Source organism: Pelodiscus sinensis, chromosome 18 (assembly GCF_052426305.1).
Source record: "Pelodiscus sinensis isolate ZL-2025 chromosome 18, ASM5242630v1, whole genome shotgun sequence".
Classification (NCBI taxonomy): Eukaryota; Metazoa; Chordata; order Testudines; family Trionychidae; genus Pelodiscus; species Pelodiscus sinensis.
Genome location: NC_143069.1, coordinates 12,984,502 through 13,004,648, shown reverse-complemented (window position 1 = coordinate 13,004,648; position 20,147 = coordinate 12,984,502). Strand labels below are relative to the sequence as shown.

General features: G+C 43.5%; 1 protein-coding gene across 1 annotated transcript; it reads right to left on the bottom strand.

Moving 5' to 3' along the window:
- Window positions 1-6,007: 6,007 nt before the first annotated feature.
- On the bottom strand, window positions 6,008-10,872 carry LOC149523237 (maestro heat-like repeat-containing protein family member 2A). Its single transcript, XM_089770402.1, has 5 exons — window positions 10,869-10,872; window positions 10,714-10,827; window positions 9,393-9,466; window positions 8,552-8,674; window positions 6,008-6,187 (listed from the first exon to the last, which is right to left on the bottom strand). Exons 1-5 carry the CDS (start codon window positions 10,870-10,872, stop codon window positions 6,008-6,010), a joined length of 495 nt encoding a protein of 164 aa, XP_089626528.1.
- Between the last annotated feature and the right edge of the window lie 9,275 nt (window positions 10,873-20,147).

Below are 20,147 nucleotides of genomic sequence, written 5' to 3'. Positions count from 1 at the left end.
TCCCGCTCACATATTTTCCCCCTGGATGGATGGATGGATGGATGGATGGATGGATGGATGTGCGCGCGCACATGCATGGGCATGTTCATGCAACTGTCTGGAATCTGTTTGTTTTTTACATGGCATTCATAGCATATACCTATGAAAAGCATGTTACTGATTACCCATGAATGCCTCACTCCCATAGCTCGCTCCAAGTGTGGAAAGACATCACAAAAGCATAAAACAATCATAGAATCATAGAATACTAGGACTGGAAGGGACCTTGAGAGTTCATCGAGTCCAATCCCCTGCCCTCATGGCAGGATCAAATACTGTCTAGACCATCCCTGATAGACATTTATCTAACCTACTCTTAAATATCTCCAGAAATGGAGATTCCACAACCTCCCTGGGCAATTTATTCCAGTGTTTGACTACCCTGACAATTAGGAACTTTTTCCTAATGTCCAACCTAAATCTCCCTTGCTGCAGTTTAAGCCCATTGCTTCTTGTTCTATCCCCATAGGCCAAGATGAACAAGTTTTCTCCCTCCTCCTTATGGCACCCTTTTAGATATCTGAAAACTGCTCTCATGTTCCCCCTCGATCTTCTCTTTTCTAAACTAAACAAACCTAATTCCTTCAGCCTTCCCTCATAGGTCATGTTCTCTAGACCTTTCATCATTCTCGTTGCTCTTCTCTGGACCCTCTCCAATTTCTCCACATCTTTCTTGAAATGCGGTGCTCAGAACTGAACACAATACTCCAATTGAGGCCTAACCAGCGCAGAGTAGAGCGGAAGAATGACTTCTCGTGTCTTGCTCACAACACCCGTTAATGCATCTCAGAATTATGTTTGCTTTCTTTGCAACGGCATCACACTGCTGACTCATATTCAACTTGTGGTCCACTATAACCCCTAAATCCCTTTCTGCCGTACTCCTTCCCAGACAGTCGCTTCCCATTCTGTATGTATGAAACTGATTGTTCCTTCCTAAGTGGAGAACTTGGCATTTGTCTTAAACTTCATCCTATTTACCTCAGACCATTTCTCCAATTTGTCCAAGTCATTTTGAATTAGTGACCCTATCCTGCAGATTAGTCGCAACCCCTCCCAGCTTGGTATCATCTGCAAACTTAATAAGCGTACTTTCTATATCAATATCTAAATCGTTGATGAAGATATTGAACAAAGCCGGTTCCAAAACAGACCCCTGTGGAACCCCACTTGTTATGCCTTTCCAGCAGGATTGTGAACCATTAATAACTACTCTCTGAGTATGGTTATCCAGCCAGTTATGCACCCACCTTATAGTAGCCCCATCTAAGTTGTATTTACCTGGTTTATTGATAAGAATATCATGCGAGACTGTATCAAATGCCTTACTAAAGTCTAGGTATACCACATCCACCCCTTCTCCCTTATCCACAAGACTCGTTAGCCTATCAAAGAAAACTATCAGATTGGTTTGACATGACTTGTTCTTTACAAATCCAGGCTGGCTGTTCCCTATCACCTTGCCACTTTCCAAGTGTTTACAGACGATTTCCTTAATTACTTGCTCCATTATCTTCCCAGGCACAGAAGTTAAACTAACTGGTCTGTAGTTTCCTGGGTTGTTCTTATTTCCCTTTTTATAGATGGGCACTAGATTTGCCCTTTTCCAGTCCTCTGGACAAGGGAAAATGAATGGTGCACAGCCACTAGGACAGTCACCTAGTGTTTGTTACCTTAGCCATTTTGGAAGATGCTTGAAACAGAGCCTCAGGGTCTGGAGTTGTTAGTGCCTCACGGAGACAACTCAGCTCCTCCTCTGCTGACCCCAGGTTAGTGCACTGACCTAGGATAGAGAAAAGGAGAAAAAGTATGGCAACATTTAATAAAACTGAACCTCTGATCCATAGATAATCCTACAGGAGGATCTATGGGGTATGTTATTACCAGCTGTGTGTGAAATTTTGGCCCCACTAAAGCCAATGACGAAATTCTTGTTGACTTTAACGGAGTCAGAATTTTACCGTCAGGCTATGTCTAGACTACATCCCTTTTTCGGAAAAGGGATGTAAATTAGACGTCTCGCAATTGCTAATGAAGCGGGGATTTAAATCTCCCCTGCTTCATTAGCATAAAAATGGCTGCAGCTTTTTTCGGCACGGAGCTTTGCCGGAGAAAAGCGCCAGCCTAGATGCTGATCTTGCGGAAAATTAAGCCTTTTCCGAAAGATCCCTTATCCCTCCGAAAAAGGGATGTAGTCTAGACGTAGCCCCTATGTCTGAAAGTTAACGGTAATGGCATGTGATTCATTGTGATTCATACAGGATTAAACAGGCACTGTATTCTGTGTGGAGCATCTTTCTCTGTATATCTGGTTTCAGTAGCCACTCTGCTCTCAGTATTTCAATCTAATCTCATAGTCAAGCACAACTCATGTAGATTGATCTGAGGTTCTGATTTGGAGGAGAATCCCTCCACTGAACTCTCATTGTAAAAGAGATGGGGCTGACCAAAAGCTTAGGTAGGAAACCCAGGCTCTTCGCTCACTTCTAAATCATGAACTGTCTCTTTAAGGGAAAGCTGTCCTGCTCTGTCATCTCCCTCTCCCCACCCCACTCTGCAGAGCGGGGGCATATGGGCATATGGCGGGGGAGAGAGTGTGTGTGAGACAATGTGTGTGTGTGTGTGTGTGTGAGAGAGAGAGAGAGAGAGAGAGAGAGAGAGAGAGAGAGAGAGAGAGAGAGAGAGAGGGACATGCTGGCTGCCAGAGAAATCTTAGAAACAGTGCCTCTTTAGATAGGCACTCCGTTACTCACCATACTTCAGACTGGAGCAGCACTATTGTATGTGTCCCTCTCCCCAAACTCTGCTCTGCAGAGATGATGACAGGGGCAAAAGGGTCACCCTGATTTCTGCATGTCTCCCTGCTCACCTCCCCTCCACACACCACTAGCAGCAGATAGGATGGAGCAAGGTCGGAGAGGGGCAGCTGAACACATGCTGCTGGCATGCTTGCTAATCAGCTGAGCACTCCAGACAGAAATTCTGGGGAGAAGGGCAGATCTGGCCTGTGTGCTATATTTTGTCCACCCTCTAATATTTGCAGATTATTTATTATTTGTGCAGTTCTCTTCCAGCAATGTACTTACAAGGCCCCAATCGTTCTGTTATATAAGTGTCGCTAACAAGACAGAAAGAATTACAGATGGAAAAAATGGTCATTACAACAATGAAAGAAAGTGAAGAGTTACTTACACCTGCTCATGGTCTCCTCACCTTGTATATTGAGAAGACAGTTGATACAGTCAACCACCCACTGACGCGATGTCGTAAGTGAAGCACAGGTATATGGTGCTAACAGCCCAATCAGCGATCCAAACTGATCAAAAGTTTCCTGAGGCTAATTTTAAAAGAATGAAGAATGAAAGTTCTCCGGCTATACTGGACATTATTTGCCTTCCTTATTGTGAACTCCATTACTGTACCTGGGTACGGCACATTGGAAAACATAATCCTTGTTGTACATGCAAATTGATGGGGTCTAAATTAGCTGTAGCACTCAAGAAAAATCTCAGAGTCATTGTGGATAGTCCTCTAAAAACATCTGTTCAACATGCAGCTGCAGTTAAAAATGCTAATGGTATGTTAGGAACCACTAGGAAAAGGGATGAATAATAATATGATAAATATCATCATGCCACTGTTTCAAATCCATGGTACACCCACACCTTGAATATTGCAAGCAATTGTAGTCCTCCAACTTAAATAAAGTTAGGTTATAATTGGAAAAAGTTCAGAGAAAAGCAACAAAAATGATATGGGATATGGGACAAGTCATACAAGGAGAAGTTAAAAGGACTGGGACCATTCATCTTAGAAAAGAGATGCTTACAGGGGGGTTTGATAGAGCCATATAAGATGATCAGAGATGCATGATATGGGTGTCCCTATATCTCTGACTGCCTGGGGCTGGGACTGGACAACAGGGGAGAGATCACTCAACAATTGCCTTGTTCTGTTTGTTCCCTCTGATGCATATAACACCCACCACTGTCAGAAGACAGGCTACATGAACCATTTGTCTGGGGGATCCAGAATGGCCATTCATGTTTTATGTTCTTATCCGATTAAATAGAAATAGAAATTCAACTTTAACAGCGATAGAAATGTAGCTGTGTTAGTCTGGAGTAGCTGAAGCAAATGCAGGACAATGTAGCACTTTAAAGACTAACAAGATTTATTTATTTATTGATTGATTTATTTTTTAAGATGGTTTAGTAGATGATGAGCTTTCGTGGGCCAGACCCACGTCCTCAGATCAGGAAGTGGGTCTGGCCCACGAAAGCTCATCATCTAATAAACCATCTTGTTAGTCTTTAAAGTGCTACATTGTCCTGCATTTTGCTTCAACTTTAACAGCCTGAGAGTATAGGAATGCATCTATGACACTGACACAGCCAACCTATGTGTGACCACAATAACTTAACAAGCGGCACTGCAATTGTATCAAGACAAGTCACTTCTATGTTATTTCAAAGGGTGTGTCTAGACTACTGAGTTTTGTCGACAAAAGTGGACTTTTGTCAACAAAACTATACCTGCGTCTACACTACCGCTGAGTTCTGTCAACATAACGTCGACAGAAGTCAGCAGTTTTGTCGATGCTGGTAAACCTCATTTTACGAGGCATAACACCTTCTGTCGACAGAGTTCTGTCGACAGAAGGTGTTATTGCATGTAGGGTTGTGTCTAGACTACAGGGTTTTGTCGACAAAGCAGCTTGTTTAGTCGACAGAACTGAATGTGTCTAGACGCTCTTTGTCGACAGAAGTTTTGTCGACAGATACTGTCGACAAAACTTCTGTCGACAAAACCCTGTAGTCTAGACGTACCCAAAGAAAAGTCCTAGACTAGCGATCACCAACATTATGCATTTTGGTAATAGATATGAAAGGTAGATGTTATGTATTATTGTCTGTATTTATATCTTGCTAGAAGTTTAACATAACCAAATTAGCTTGTAGATTCCAATTCCTTTTCATGTCTTAATTGCCTTAATTATATGCAACTGTCTTCAGTTAACCTTAAGATCAAAGATAGAAGATAGTACAAGAAAATAGTTTGTACATTGCCTTCAGCTTAACTATCTGTGTTGTAATGGAAGACTACGATCGGCTAATTACTTTATGTGAATGACTATCACCCATTTACCAGTGTATGCGTAGGAAATAGAAAATTAACTTCAAAACAAAGTACGACAGGAGATCTGCATGACCTATTCTTTCTCAGGGAGAGATCCTGCTTCGACAATTTCTGTGAGGAGGCTTGCCAACCGGCTAGAATAGCTATAAAAGACAAGTTATGGGACTGATCTTCTCTCTCCAGTCTGCTTAAACTTTGAACAGGGGACGTGTAAGCCATAGGACATAGATCTTCCAAATAATTATTTGGAATAGTCTGGGAAATGCATGGAAAAACTAACAGCCTTTGCATCTAAACTGGCTTTGGATGTTGACCGGTTAGCATGATTCCAGAGAGACTTTTACAAGCCAGCCGTTTATTCCACCATGGTTGTGATCCTGAACTATGAAAAGTGAAAGTCATTTTAACAAATATCTATCACTTAACCATTTGTAACTCTCTTCTTTTTCCTTTTAACAACAAATCTGATATTCCGTTATTAAGGATTGGCTGATATTTAGGGAAGACCTGTGATTCATATTAACCTAAGGATAAGTGTCTAGTCCTTTGTGATTGGTGATTATATTAGACTTAGTTGTCTAGATGGGAACCAAGGTCTGGAATGCCTAAAGGGTACTATTGTTTGGTATTTTGTTAACCAGAGTAGAAGCTCTTTTCTTACTGGTTTGGTGAATCTAATTATAAAATCACTAGTCTGGGGAACTGCCTGCCCTGTTTCTTACAGTCTGGCCTGAGTGCTGTCACAGCACTATTATGGAAACCTTTCTCTTATGGAAGCAGAGGGATCTTACTCACTTTGAGGCCCCAGCTGCAGGCCTAGTAGAATTTCTCATGCATTCACGTTGAATGTCAGATTTGATAGAAGTTGGGAAGTCAGCTCAAGGAAGAGTAGAACTATACTCACTGTGCTATTAACTATCTCCTGATAGGCAGTTAGCAGCCAGACACTGGCCTGCAAGGCCCTTTCTCTCTCCCACTCCTGCCCTGAACTGAGCCAGGTCTCTAGTAGCTGTTGGCAAAGCAGGAGAATGGACAAAGTTAGTACCAGAAAATCCCTCCCAAACGTTTCTTTTAAATAGGTTTGATTGTCACTAAAATCCCTCTCCAAAGCATTTAACTTCCATATAGCAAAAGATTTATATGTCTCCAAAAAGAGACCCTTGTCTATACAAGTCCCAGGGACCAGATTCACCTCTGGTGTACGTAACTCCATCAAAGCCAAAGGAGTTACATGAGAGATGAGTCTGGCTCTGTGTATGTGAGGGCTTCTGTAGACTGTCTGATGGCAGCTGTCTAGCACATTGCATGCAGTTTGGGGTCCGGTGCTGTGTTCTCTTTCCTGGACAGCTTCTCCCATGCTGAGTGGCAAATGACAGAGAGGAGCATTTCTTTTTATTTAGAGCAGAGAAGTCTCCCCAGCCCAGCTCCTTTTATAACTTTATTTTCATACCAACGTTGCACCTAACTCCCCTCCCCTCAGCTCTTCAAACTATTCTGTTTATGTCTGAAGAGCAGGAAGTCTTTGGTGAATGAGTTTCCATACACAGAGCTTAACTCAATACTAATTCATTCCTTTTACGAGAGGTGATCAGTTCTCACTGGTCCTCTTGAATTTGGTTACTGCGCTGATGATTTTCTTTCCTGTCCATGTAGTGTTAACTATACTGGAAAAACTAGATCTCAGTCCACCACTGGCATAAAATGTCCCCTGCTATGAGATAGATACATAGAATTTACTAGCTAGTGGGAAAACACTGGCTGTAGAATCGGTGTCTATTTCTTACAAAGCCTTTCTGAATATTGACCTAGGAGAGCTTTTCCATTGCATTAGGAGTGCACAAATCATAAAATCATGGATTAAGGATGGAAGGGACCTCAGGAGGTCATATAGTCCAACCCCCTGCTCAAAGCAGGGCCAGCCCCAACTAAATTATTCCAGCCATGGCTTTGCCAAGCCTGGCATTAAAAACCTCGAATGATGGAGATTCTTAAGGGAAGAGAATAACAGAAACACCTAACTGGTGGGTCAGAACCCAGGCTTAGGAAAACCCCAGCACAAGGGGACACAAAGAAGATGGAGAGAGGCTGTTCTCAGTAGTGACAGATGACAGAACAAGAAGCAGTGGTCTCAAGTTGTGTGTGGGGGGGGTGGATCTTAGGAAAAACGATTTCACGAGGAGGGTGGTGAAGCACTGGAATGGGTTACTGAGGGAGGTGGTGAGATCTCCATCCCTAGAGGTTTTTCAGTCCCAGCTTGACAAAGCCCTGGCTGAGATGATTTAGTTGGAATTGGTTCTGCTTTTAGCAGGGGGTTGGACTCGATGACTTCCTGAATTCTCTTCAAGCCCTATCGTTCTATGATTCTATAAAAGAGTTCCCTGAACTCTTTTCAAAAAAATTTTCAAAAAAGAACATTTCTTCTTTTTATCTCTGAGGAGAGCCACTCAGACTCTGCCCAGTGGAAATAAATATGCAGAACCTAGAGGGAGCCATTCTGTTTGTTCTGATGCCCCAAGCAGCTTGATCATTCTGTGCATAGTGAATGTGAGTCTATCTATAGGCTAAATTCTGTTCTTCCTTACACCAAACTAAATATTGATCAGCTCTACTGATTTCAGTTTAAATAAGAGCAAATGTGGCCTGATGAGAAAGAGTTGCCTCCTACTTTCTTTGAGATGGGTAGGATGAAAAAGAGGCAGTTGGTGAGTACTGCCATAAGCTCCCACTTCGTAGCTAAAGGGCCAGGCAGAGCTAAGATCCTCAACAACTTACTGTAAAGTTAATGTATATCATGGATCCCATCATGGAACTCTGTGTCTGGAGTCCATGACTCTGCCCATAGCTGGAAATACCCATTGAAAAGATTTTGAACTAGTACACATAGAACAGAGAATGACGTGTGCAGCAAACTTTTCCAGGTTCTAGACATCTTGATGTAGGCTGCATAACTTCAGTGTTTTGCTAATAGTTTATGTATGCTTCAGCAGCCACAGGATTGGGCACCATTGTGTTCTTTGGAGAGTCTATTTATAAAAAAGATGTGCTTCCTTATACAAGAGCATTTCACTGAAAGATTGTGTTGTCAGAATTTTCACTGACTTGCCCGAGGTCTAAGTAATGTAGGTCGCACTGTCAGATATAAATATCCAGAATCAGATTCTGGTCTCTGTTACACTTGTGTAAATCCAAAATAATGCCACTGAAGTCAGGGGCATTACCCTGGTTTTACACGAATATCACTGATCAGATTCTAGCTCTAATCCTTCAGTCCAGCTGCATCCTTGAGCATCCAAAGCTCCCACTGAAGTCAAGGGGAACAATCAGCATGCCAGAATGGCAGAACTGAGTCCTAAGTGTTAAGAACTCTCCTTACCAGATTTCTGGTGGACACATCGAACTCTCCGAATACATAGGCGACCATATCCCCTGCTGCACAATTCTCCACACTTCCTGAACTGAGCAGCTTCAGGACAAAATGGAGAGCTGCCATCCTCACCTGCAAGGGTAGAGATTATGCACGAGTTATTATTATCTCTTCTGCATGCAATATGAGACAGGATATGAGAGTCCTTTTGCTTTTTCTTTTATCTCTTTGGAATAGTGGCTGAAGTACAAATGATTAACACATCTGTTATGTAAAATCCTTGCAACACTGGCTACAGAAGTACCATGCAAATGCCAGTTTTCACTTTCAGGTGACACTGTAATTAGGAAAAAGGCAGCATTTTCTCCTATAAATGTAAACAAACTTGTTTGTCTTAGTGTCTGGCTGAACAAGAAGTAGGTCTGAATGGACTTGTAGACTCTAAAGTTTTACATTCTTTCATTACAGTTAACAAAAAATATCTACATTTGTAAGTTGCATTTTCACGCTAAAGAGATTGCTCTACATCACTTCTATGAGATGAATTGAAAAATATTATTTCTTTTGTCATTTTTACAATGCAAATGTTTGTTATAAAAATAATATAAAGTGCATAGTACACACTTGTCATTGTGTTGTAATTGAAATCAATATATTTGAAAATGTAAAAAACCACAAAAATATTTAATAAATTTCAATTTTTAATCGCATTAATTTTTAGTTAACTGTGATTAATTGAAACCCTATTAATAATCTCAGCCTAAAAATGTGTCTCATTGCCAGACTCTCCACTGAGTGAAATACTTCCCAGATATTAACAGCAATACCACTATTCCACACACAATCTTACCTTAGCACTCTGATCACTGAGAGCAGATTTCACTGCCTTCACAATCAGAAACTTTCTAACTCTTGTCTCAGGCACTGAAAGATAAGGAGAAGTGTGCAATATAGTATATCTTTGTTCCAAACACTCATGCTCCACATTAGAATGTGTCCTGTGCCCTATTTAAGAGTACTACCAAGCTTCACTCATATACAGAGAATCAGCGGGGAAAATATAGGACCAGACTCTGATCTCAGTTACACCAGTCTAAGTCTGAAGTATTTCCACTTCTGTAAATAGCACCATCATACTATCCTGATGGAAATATTGTAAGAGAGTTAGACAAATGGAGGTCAGTGAAGTTAGTCTGTGTTTACCACCAGTATAGCAGAATTCGGAATCTATTCTAGAGTGTCTAATACTTATTCAGTCAGGAGTACTATTTTGTTTTTATCTCATTATTATTAACATGCATCCGCCACAAGATTACATTTGTATTTGTACCTTGAAAATATTTTAGGCTACATTCAGCACTTAATTAACCCTGTTGATTTCTGTGTGACCACATGGGAGTAACTTAGAGCAGCACTGGGTCCCTTTAGTGAATTTCCAACCCTCTGGTGAGCATGCATCTAAAAGGGTGTCGCAAGGAGAAGGGAGAAAAATTGTTCTCTTTGGCCTCTGATGATAGGACAAGAAACAATGGGCTTAAATTGCAGCAAGGGAGGTTTAGGTTGGACATTAGGAAAAACGTCCCAACTGTTAGGTTGGTTAAACACTGTGAAAAATTGCCCAGGGAAGTTGTGGAATCTCCACCACTGGAGATATTTAAGAGCAGATTGGATAGACACCTATCAGGGATGATCTAGACAGTGCTTGGTCCTGCCATGAGGGCAGGGGACTGGACTTGATGACCTCTCAAGGTCCCTTCCAGTTCTAATAATCTATGACTATATGACTCTATGTGTTGCAGCAGGGGCAGATGACCGTTTTGCGGGGCCCCGGGCAGCATAATTCCGCGGGGCCCCCCCTTTGCCACGGCGCATGCACAGTGACACCATGCTCATGTGCGGTGGCACCACGCCGCGTGCGCGGGGCTTTTTGAAGCGCGGGACCCGGGGCGGCCACCCCGCTCGCCCTGCCCTATATCCGCCCCTGTGTTACAGATCCTCTGTGCCCCATTTGCAGAGATGATGAGTATGTTATAGCCCTACCATGCCTGCAAAGCCTTGGTTCTTTAGATCAACCTATAGCAGCTCATGCTTTTAGCTCTGGATGTCCCCAACTCAACCCCCAGCACGATGGCGATGATCGCAGCAGTCACAGTTACTCCTGTGTTACTTACAGTCAGCACCAATAATAGCTGTGAGCAGATTCAGGGTTGCCACACGAACAGTCTCATTCTCAATCTTCAGCTGCGAGTGCAGAAATGCTATGAGGTCATCAGGAGAAGAACGGGCTGCAAAGGAAGAAATCACATCCTCACTAACAACTGAAAGCTCATTCTTACCACACCTACAAAAGAAGGAAGTTACAAGGAAACTACTGTGTAATTTGGAGTCTCTTCCCCTACCTAGCAGTAGGATACAATAGCACAGCTCCATTTGATTTTCCATGATGAGCTGCTGAGTTGGAGAACAGATCTGTGGGAAGAAGAGAAGTGATCAAAGGAAAACTAATCAGAACAAGCAACTGAAAAGAAGATGCTCAATTAATTTCTAAGCACTCACTTCCTACCTTTCCAAATAGAGCTCTGAAGCCAAAAGAAATGGTACTGACTGCACAACAAGAATCAGAAACAATGACCGAGACACTGGATAACAGAAGTTCCTGCTTTCAAAGTGTTTTTAGCAGCAGAGCTAATTGAATCAAGACTTGACCCTTGGTAACTGGTTCAAATGGTTAATTATTCCACCATAAAAATGTCGGCCTTATTTGCAGTCTGAATTTGTCCAGCTTCATTTTCTAGTTATTGGCTCACGTTATGCCTTTCTCTGCTAGATTATTACATATGTTTCCCCACATAGATATTATAGACTGCAATTAAGTCACCCTGTCACAGGATAGGTCCTCCCCATTTGGATGGGATCAGTTTTTACTATCTAACTCTAACTCCCTCTAATAACTGGTTTATGCTAAAATTGCTTTACAAACTGAGCTGGATTTTAGCTAATAAAATGAGACCACTATCTGCTTATTCTTAAGCCAGCAGAAACCAATAAGGCATGAGAAGGTCTCCGGGCTCTTCACTAGCATTCAAAAGATGTTTATTCTTAATATGCTTCAGATCTGCTGTGCTTAAGCTCAAGTGATACAAGAACAAGTTCCCCTCACCCGGTCGTGCAGAGCACTGCAGATGGCTTGAAATTTCCCTTCAGGTAGAAGGATCTTATATTCACCAGCGACTTCCAAGAGCTGCCTCAGACTCTACAACAGAGGGTGAAAGTTAGAAGGTGGGCATACAAAGGAGCAATATGCAATGACTGAAGCAGGTTCATGGAATTCATAGATTCCAAGGCCAAAAGGGATGATTGTCATCAACTAGTCAGGCCTTCTGTATGACACAGGCCTTAGAAATTGCCAAAATAATTCCTAAAGCAGAACTTTCAGACAAAAATCCAATCTTGATTTTAAAATGATCACCTTGACTCTTGGCAAATGGTTTGAATGGCTAATATCCCACCACTGAAAAGGTAGACCTTATTTCCCATCTGAATGTCTCCTGTTTCAGTTTGTAGCCACTGGATCATGTCATGCCTTTCTCTGCTAGGTCATTACATATATTTCCCCATGCAGATATTATAGACTGTAAGTAAGTCACCTGTCACAGGGTAGGTCCACCCTGTTTGGATGGTATCAGGTTGTGGAGGAGTTAAAGAACTAAGGCAGCCCAAGTGACCTAGTCTCCCCAACCACCATAGCAGGCCTGGTTCTTAGAGCAGCATTGCCTAATAGTCAGGGTCAGTGCAGCAGCCCTTTAATGAGGCTCTTCAGCTCAACGACCCAAGCCCTTCTAGGTACGACCGTGCAACCTAGTGCTCAACCACCCTTTGGGGCAAACCAGTGTTGCCTAGTGGCCAGCCCTTCTCCACCAGGCTCTACCTACTCCACAGGGTCCCAGCCCAGGGCCTTGTCTTGCAGCTCAATGGGGTTTCTTCCAAAACATGCAGAGTCAAAGACTAATACCTCAACTCAATAATGCTTAGTTCACATAGATTACTTCCCACCATTCTTCTGCAGCAGGTCATCTCAGTAACTCCGTGGTCTCTCCTCCATCTGTGGCATTGGATGGTTGTGGGGGGGGGGGTCAACTGGAACCACAGGCTGGCTGGTTTCTGCATCCTAGGGCACTGGCAGTCCCTCCACAAAAGCCTGCAAAGCACCTCTGCTCCCTTCAGCTGTCAGCCTAGACAGAACTGAGCTGCTCCCTTTTATATCCTGGTTCCAGTTGGAGCATTCCCAGCAAGTATGAAGGGGCATAGCCCACAGATCATGATTAGCCCCCGCTGAACCATGCATGGGGGGTATCCTCTGTCACAAACACTCCCCCTTAAGAGGGTGTCCATTGGTGGACCTTCCTCTTCATCGTCTCCTTCCACTTGGGAGAAGTCTGTGTTTGCATGAGCCTTCCCTGGCCCAGCGTAACGTACAGAAGTCATAGGGTTGGAGCGGGAAGTACTACCTCATGATTCAGGCACTGGTGTCCTTCATGTTATTAATCCATCTGAGGGGTGCATGGTTGGTGACCAGTTGAAAGGGCTTCCCCAGTACAGAATATCCCAGGGTATGTCTACACTACAGCGCTAATTCGAACTAACTTAGTTCGAATTAGTTAATTCGAACTAAGCTAATTCAACTAATGCATCCAGAGTAAAAAAAACTAGTTCGAATTAGCGTTTTGCTAATTCGAACTAGCATGTCCACATTAAGTGGACCCTGAACCGGGGTTAAGGATGGCGGGAAGCAGTGCCGGCAGGGCATCAGATGAGGACTTAGAGCGTGGAGCTGCTGCCTCAGGCTAGCCGAGGGCTGTGCTTAAAGGGACCCGACCCCCACCCCGGACAGACAGTTCTCAGGGGTGCCCCTCTTGCAAAGCAGTCCTGGCTTGGAGTGCTCTGAGTGCCCACACTGGGCACATCACAGCACTCGGCCATCAGCCTGGCTTACTTGCCGCAGGCTGCCATCTGGGGAGAGGGAGCAATTGGGGGGCTGCAGGAGAGCTTCCACCCCCAGAAGCCCGCAGAGCCAGCCCAGTCCTCCCCATCGGGGGCTCGTACCCCATTCCTCCGTCACCTCCTTCCACTTACCCTTCCCTAGCCCCCCTTCCTGATGTACAAAATAAAGAAAACGTGTGGTCAAAAACAGAATCTCTCTTTATTGAACAAAACTCAGGGAGACTGGGAAAAGGAGGTGGGAGAGGGGAAGAGAGAGGGTGGGAGAGGGGAGGGCAACTACAATGATCAGAGGTTTGGAACAGGTCCCATATAAAGAGAGGCTAAAGAGACTGGGACTTCTCAGCTTAGAAAAGAGGACACTAAGGGGGGATAGGATAGAAGTCCATAAAAGCATGAGTGGGGTGGAGAGGATGCATTAAGAAAAGTTCTCCATTAGTCCCCATAATAGAAGGACTAGAGGACACCAAAGGAAAAGAATGGGTAGCAGGCTTCAAACTACTAACAGAAAGTTGCTCTTCACAAAGCAAAGATTCAACCTGTGGAACTCCTTGCTGCAGGAGGTTGTGACGGCTAGAACTTAGAACAGAGTTTAAAGAGAAGTGAGATAAAGTGATGGAGGTTGGGTCCATGGAGTGCTATTAGCCAGGGGGTAGGAGTGGTGTCCCTGCCCAAAGTTTGTGGAAGGCTGGAGAGGGATGGCACGAGACAAATGGCTTGATCACTGTCTTCGGTCCATCCCCTCCAGGGTCTCTAGGGTTGGCCACTGTCGGCAGACAGGCTACTGGGCTAGATGGACCTTTGGTATGACCCAATACGCCCATTGTAAGCTCAGGGCTCAGGGTTGGGGGTCTCAGTGGACCACCTTCATTTTCATGCACACCTGCTCCTAGGTGGCCAGGCTGGCAGCTCTCCTGCCCTAGACGGCCACTTTCCTGTGCCTAGTGCGGAGGTCGTGGACGAGGTCCATGATGTCCGCACTAAACCAGGCGGGTGCGGTCCTGGGCAGGCTCCCGAGAGCCGCCAGCCTGGTCCCGGGAAGAGGGGGATGGCTGGGTGGCAGCGGGAGGCTGGCTCGAGCCGTGCCAGGTGCAGGGTCTGCTAGCTGGGTGCTGGCCAGCCTGTGCCCCTTTAAGAGGTCCGGGGCCGGAAGGGGGGCAGACTAGTTTCCCTGGTGTTGGCCAGAGTGGCCACCAGGGAAAGCTGGGGAGGGCTAGCCTCCCACTAGTTTGAATTAAGGGGCTACACACCCCTTAATTCGAACTAGTAAGTTCAAACTAGGCTTAGTCCTCGTTCAATGAGGTTTACCTAGTTCGAACTAAGCACACCGCTAGTTCGAATTAAGTTCGAACTAGCGGAGCGCTAGTGTAGCGCCTATCAAAGTTAATTCGAACTAACATCCGTTAGTTCGAATTAACTTTGTAGTGTAGACATACCCCCAGGGTGTAGATCACCCACTTGATGGCCAGGGCCTCCCTTGCTATAGTAGGGCGGCAGGTCTCTCAGGAGAACAGCTTGCAGCTGAGATAAAGGATCTGGTGCTCCTTCCCACCTATTTCTTGAGATAGTACCACTCCTGGTCCTACCTCCGAGACCTCCATTTGAAGGATAGAAGGCTTTGTGAAGTTGGATGGGATAGGACCAGCTCTTGGTTCAGCTGTTTTCACAGGGCCTGGAAGGCTTCCTCACAGTCTTCTGATTACTGGACTTTCTGTGATTGGGTGTTCTTCATCAGGTCCAATAATAGGGTGCCCAGTGTGATGAAGTTGAGTACTAAGCAGCCACTGTGTCTGAAGTATTGTGGCACCTGTTTCTTTGTCAGGGAGGTGGGGCAGTCACACAAGCCTTAGACCTTATTTATCAAGGAGCTATAGTTTTCCCCTTCCTACTGTGTTCACTAAGATGGCACTTGGCTGGATTCACAGTGAGTCCTGCATCTATTGGGGCTTACAATACCTTGCTAAGATGTCAGAGGTGTTTCCCCCAGCTGGTGCTGTGGATGACAATATTCTTAATGCACACGGCTGTATATTGCATATAAGTTTGCAATATTTGGTTCGTGAGCTGCTGAAAAGTGGCTGAGGCTCTGTGCAGCCCAAATGGCATCCTGCTGAATTGCTATAAGCCAAGCAGGGTGTGGAAGGCACTCTTCTCACAGGAAGCCGGTATCAGGGGTATCTACCAATATCTGTTGGTCAGTTCTAGTGTGGAAATGAACTTTGCATTTCCCACTATATTCCTCCTTGAGATTTCCCCATGTATGCATCCCAGTATCACTTCAGCTTTTTTGGCCACAGCATCGCATTTGTAGCTCATGTTCAGCTGAGTATTCACCAAGTTTCCCAAAATATTTTTCAGAGTTACTGTTTCTCAGGAAGCATCCCTCAACATGTATGTATCACCTACATTGTTTTGTTCCTAGATGCATCTATTTACATTCAGCCATATTTAAATGCACATTTATTGTTAGCACCCAGTTTACCAAATGATCTATATCACTCTGAATCAGTGAGTTGTCCTTTCCATTATTTACCACTCCCCAATGTTTATTTCATCTGCCAATTTTATCAATGATGATTTTATGTTCTCTTCCAGGCTATTGATAATGAGATGACAGTCTAACTCCTTCCTGTACCTACACACTTTTCTTCTTTGCTGCTTGAAGCTTCCAGGATAGCTCTGATGAAATCTACATATTTTACTACATTTAGGCTCTTGTGTAGTCCTCTGATACTTTTAGTCAAGTCCATGAGACATTGATTCCCTCAAAGTCATGGGCATTCCAATCCCAAAAGCAACCACATATTCTGGACCAAAAAGCCAACATAGATTGGGAGTAAACCATGGAGGAAGTGGGGAGGGGGGAAGGGCAGCAGGGTTGTGGCCCTGGATTTGCTGCTTGGCTTGTACTGAGCCAGCTCACAGAGACTGAACATGCTCAATCATACTACTGAAGCCAACTGCCCTCACTCCATCCTCTCACTATCAGCAGACAAGAGTTACCTTGGTCATGTGATACTGAGGGTAGATGAAATAAGAGAGACAAGGTGGGTGAAATAATATCTTTAATTATATTATCTCACCCACCTTGTCTCTCTAATATCCTTGAACCAACACAGCTACAACAGCCCTGTACACAACGGTAGATGAAATAGACAGTGATTTTATATCTATCTAGTTATAGAATCTAAAGCAATGCACTTCAGGCCTTCTTAGTATTAATTTTCAGCTACTGGCAGTTTACTTAATACTGCCCAGAGACAACACACAGCAGCCCCTGCTCTGAGGAGTTTATTTATAATCTAAAAGAGAGACACAGAGTTGATAGGATGTACCAGTAAATCACAAGGAGGGAGTATCTTATGTGGGGGGGAGGGGGGGGGAAAGGAACAGGTGTTTTGTTTCTTACCTCCTTATCATCTCCAGAAACAGAAGATACTTTTCATGAGAGGCTTTTACCTACAAAACTTGTCACCTGGGTCACCATGTCTATAAAATCAAGACTTGTGTGTTTATCTATTATCTAACAAGTCACTATGTAGACCAGGAAACGCCACTGGTAGCAGCTAGTGCAGTTCACCTATGCGCACACATTGATAGTTATTTTAATAAGTATCTCACCTTGGTGACATGAAAAACATTAACATCCTCTTTATATTGCTCAAGAAGCCATGGGATCTGTTCAAACACCTTATCTTGATGCTCTTCTTTATGCAGGAGGAGGCTCATCATAGTACCAAGGGCTTTGATAATGGCCTGCTTGAGCTACATAGAGACACAGAATTTATGTTCCTACAAATTCATTCAATATCATGCAATGGGCCCATCTTTTCTACTGCTGACGAGTGCAATTTCCCTTTTCCACTGTTGAAACAGCCCTATCTCAATATTTCCTGGTAAAGAGTTAAGACTCATGCATGGCTTCGTCTACACTGGCATGATTTTCCGAAAATGCTTTTAACGGAAAAGTTTTCCGTTAAAAGCATTTTCGGAAAAGCACGTCTAGATTGGCAGGATGCTTTTCCGCAAAAGCACTTTTTGCGGAAAAGCGTCCGTGGCCAATCTAGACACGCTTTTCCGCAAAAAAGCCCCAATTGCCATTTTCGCGATCGGGGCTTTTTTGCAGAAAACACTACTGTGCTGTCTACACTGGCCCTTTTGCGCAAAAGTCTTTCGGAAAAGGACTTTTGCCTGAACGGGAGCAGCATAGTATTTCCGGAAAAGCAGTGACGATCTTACATGAGATCATCAGTGCTTTTCCGGAAATTCAAGCAGCCAGTGTAGACAGCTGGCAAGTTTTTCCAGTCTAGACACAGCTATGGTGTTGGTTTCAGAATTATATTCTACTGCACCTCACAACTTTCCCAAGTGGGATATTTCCCCAGATTAGTATGCACACTAAACCAACTCATTCCTGCTGTAACTCTACTGGAACTGAATAGACATCTGCCAGGAATGAATTTAGCCCATTCTCCTATATTCATCTGCATGTCAGGTGACAAAACTGGAATCTATGTACACTATGTACAGACAGAATTTCCATGAGATTGTGACATTATAATCTTTTTTAAATGTTTTACATCATACTCCGTTCAATCCCAAAGAACCTGCCATTGAACTCCATCATCACAAAGAGTGCCATACACAGAGAATTTAACAATACAATTTCTCATAAAGGTTTAGAAAGCCTACAATTCTCACCTCCAAATCTTCACATGTGGTCCATTTGCTTGTCACATGACGATAGAGGGGAAGAATTTCATCACAGAATTGAGATTTACCCATTTTGGGAAATGGCCACTTTTCCCAGTTACTAAAATATACATTTACTGCCCTTGACCATTTTTCCAGAACTGCATGGAAGGAAAAAAGACAGGCAATATGAAAAGGATGCACTAGTAATAAGGATACGTTGTTTTATCAGTGGACACACCCAGGCTTGTAGTTTATTACAATTCCATGCCCAATTCAGGAACAGCTGATGAAATCCAATAACAGTTTTGAATGATTTCTCTTCCCTCCTTTCCGTTTCTTGTTTCTCAAAAGGCTTTCTTCTCTTTTGTCTCTCTCCATCTCTTTTTAATTCCCATCATTTGAAAACATATTTTTTTCTCCCTTGTTACCTCTTAATTAGAGCTGATTGTAAAGGTAGTTGAAATTAAATTAAAAGTGTTTACTCTTGTTTTTTTCAAAATTTCAAATTACAAAGATCATTCACATGTTTCAAAAATCAACAAATTTCAGCCACCTTTTTAGCTGCACAAAAACACTGAACACATCCTGATTAAAACTGTCATTGACATTTTTTCAGTTTAATATTCCATCAACTTGGAAAAAAATATGAAAAATGCAATACAAAAACAAAATATTTTGACCAGCTGTTTTCTGAATGATTCATGTCCTCTGCAGTTATTGATTATTTAGCCCTAAAACTGTATGATTTCCTGTTGGGTTACAGTTTGTCTGAAAGATGTTCAGTGCCCCTAACTCCTCTTAGCTATACTGAGATTTGACAGCATTTTGCCCTAAAATTAGATGCACCCGCTGCCCTTGAAAGGAAAATTAAGGCTCAATCCTATGTTCTATGAAGCTAATGGCAAAATTCCCATTTATCTCAAAGGTGCAGGATTAATCCCTTAGGCCTGATCTACACTAAAGGGGAAAGTTGACTTAAGGTACGCAACTCCAGCTATGTTAATTATGTAGCTGGAGCTGACGTATCTTAAATCGTGTTTTCAGACTGTCCACACAGTGGAAGGTTGACAGGAGTGTTATTCCTCATGAGAAGCAGGACTACCGGTGCCAACGGGAGCACCCACTCAGTTCGAATTAGTGGGTCTTCACTAGACCTGCTAATTTGGACCCTGGTGATCAACTGCAGCAGCATTGATCTTCTGCATAGTGTAGACGTGGCCTTACTTGAGCATCAACTAAAAAGCAAAGGAAGAGAGAAGTGGAGAAGACCAGAGGACAGAGAAAGAGGGTGAAAGGAGATGATAATTAAGCAACTAAAGAGGAGGAATGGGTGGAGGGGTGGAAAACGGGAAATTTTTAAATGTAATTCAGTCTGTTGCCTGCACATTCTCCCCCAGGAGTTTCCTGGCACATGGGCAGCATCAGCTTTTGTTTATTTTTAAAATATCCACAAGTCATAAAGGGCCTGAACTTACAAATGCTCAGCACCTCCAGCAAAGTAAGGAGTACTCTCAACTCCACTGAGTGCCACAGGAGCATGAGGACTCAGCCCCTGGTACAATCCAGTTCAGAGCCTGTTTGTAAACGATCAGTCACTTAACTCTGTACCAAGGCCCCTAAATATCCATTTTGGACATCTGCAATAAGTGCTGGCACTTACCACCACAAAATTGTTGCCTCAGCCTGCTCTCGTCGTCTAACATCCGCATGGAGCTCATGCCGTACAGGGTCATTCCCACAAAAGGAATGCACTTGAGTGCTGAAAAGAAGGACCAGAAGAAAAGGAAGAGAGACAATTGACTGTTATCTGCCTTCTTACTATCGCATTTAGAAACACCGCTGGGTCGGATGCTATGGGCTCTTAGGTCATTTTGTGCTGCGTACACAAATGATAAGGCAGAAGTAAAAAATC

Bases quoted from the DNA above. Each gene is read 5' to 3' on its own strand.
- LOC149523237 (XM_089770402.1), bottom strand. The intron at 9,467-10,713 runs GTAAGTAACACA...CTTATCTTTCAG, and splicing joins AGCTATTATTGGTGCTGACT to TGCCTGAGACAAGAGTTAGA. The intron at 8,675-9,392 runs GTAAGATTGTGT...CTACCCTTGCAG, and splicing joins TCAGTGATCAGAGTGCTAAG to GTGAGGATGGCAGCTCTCCA.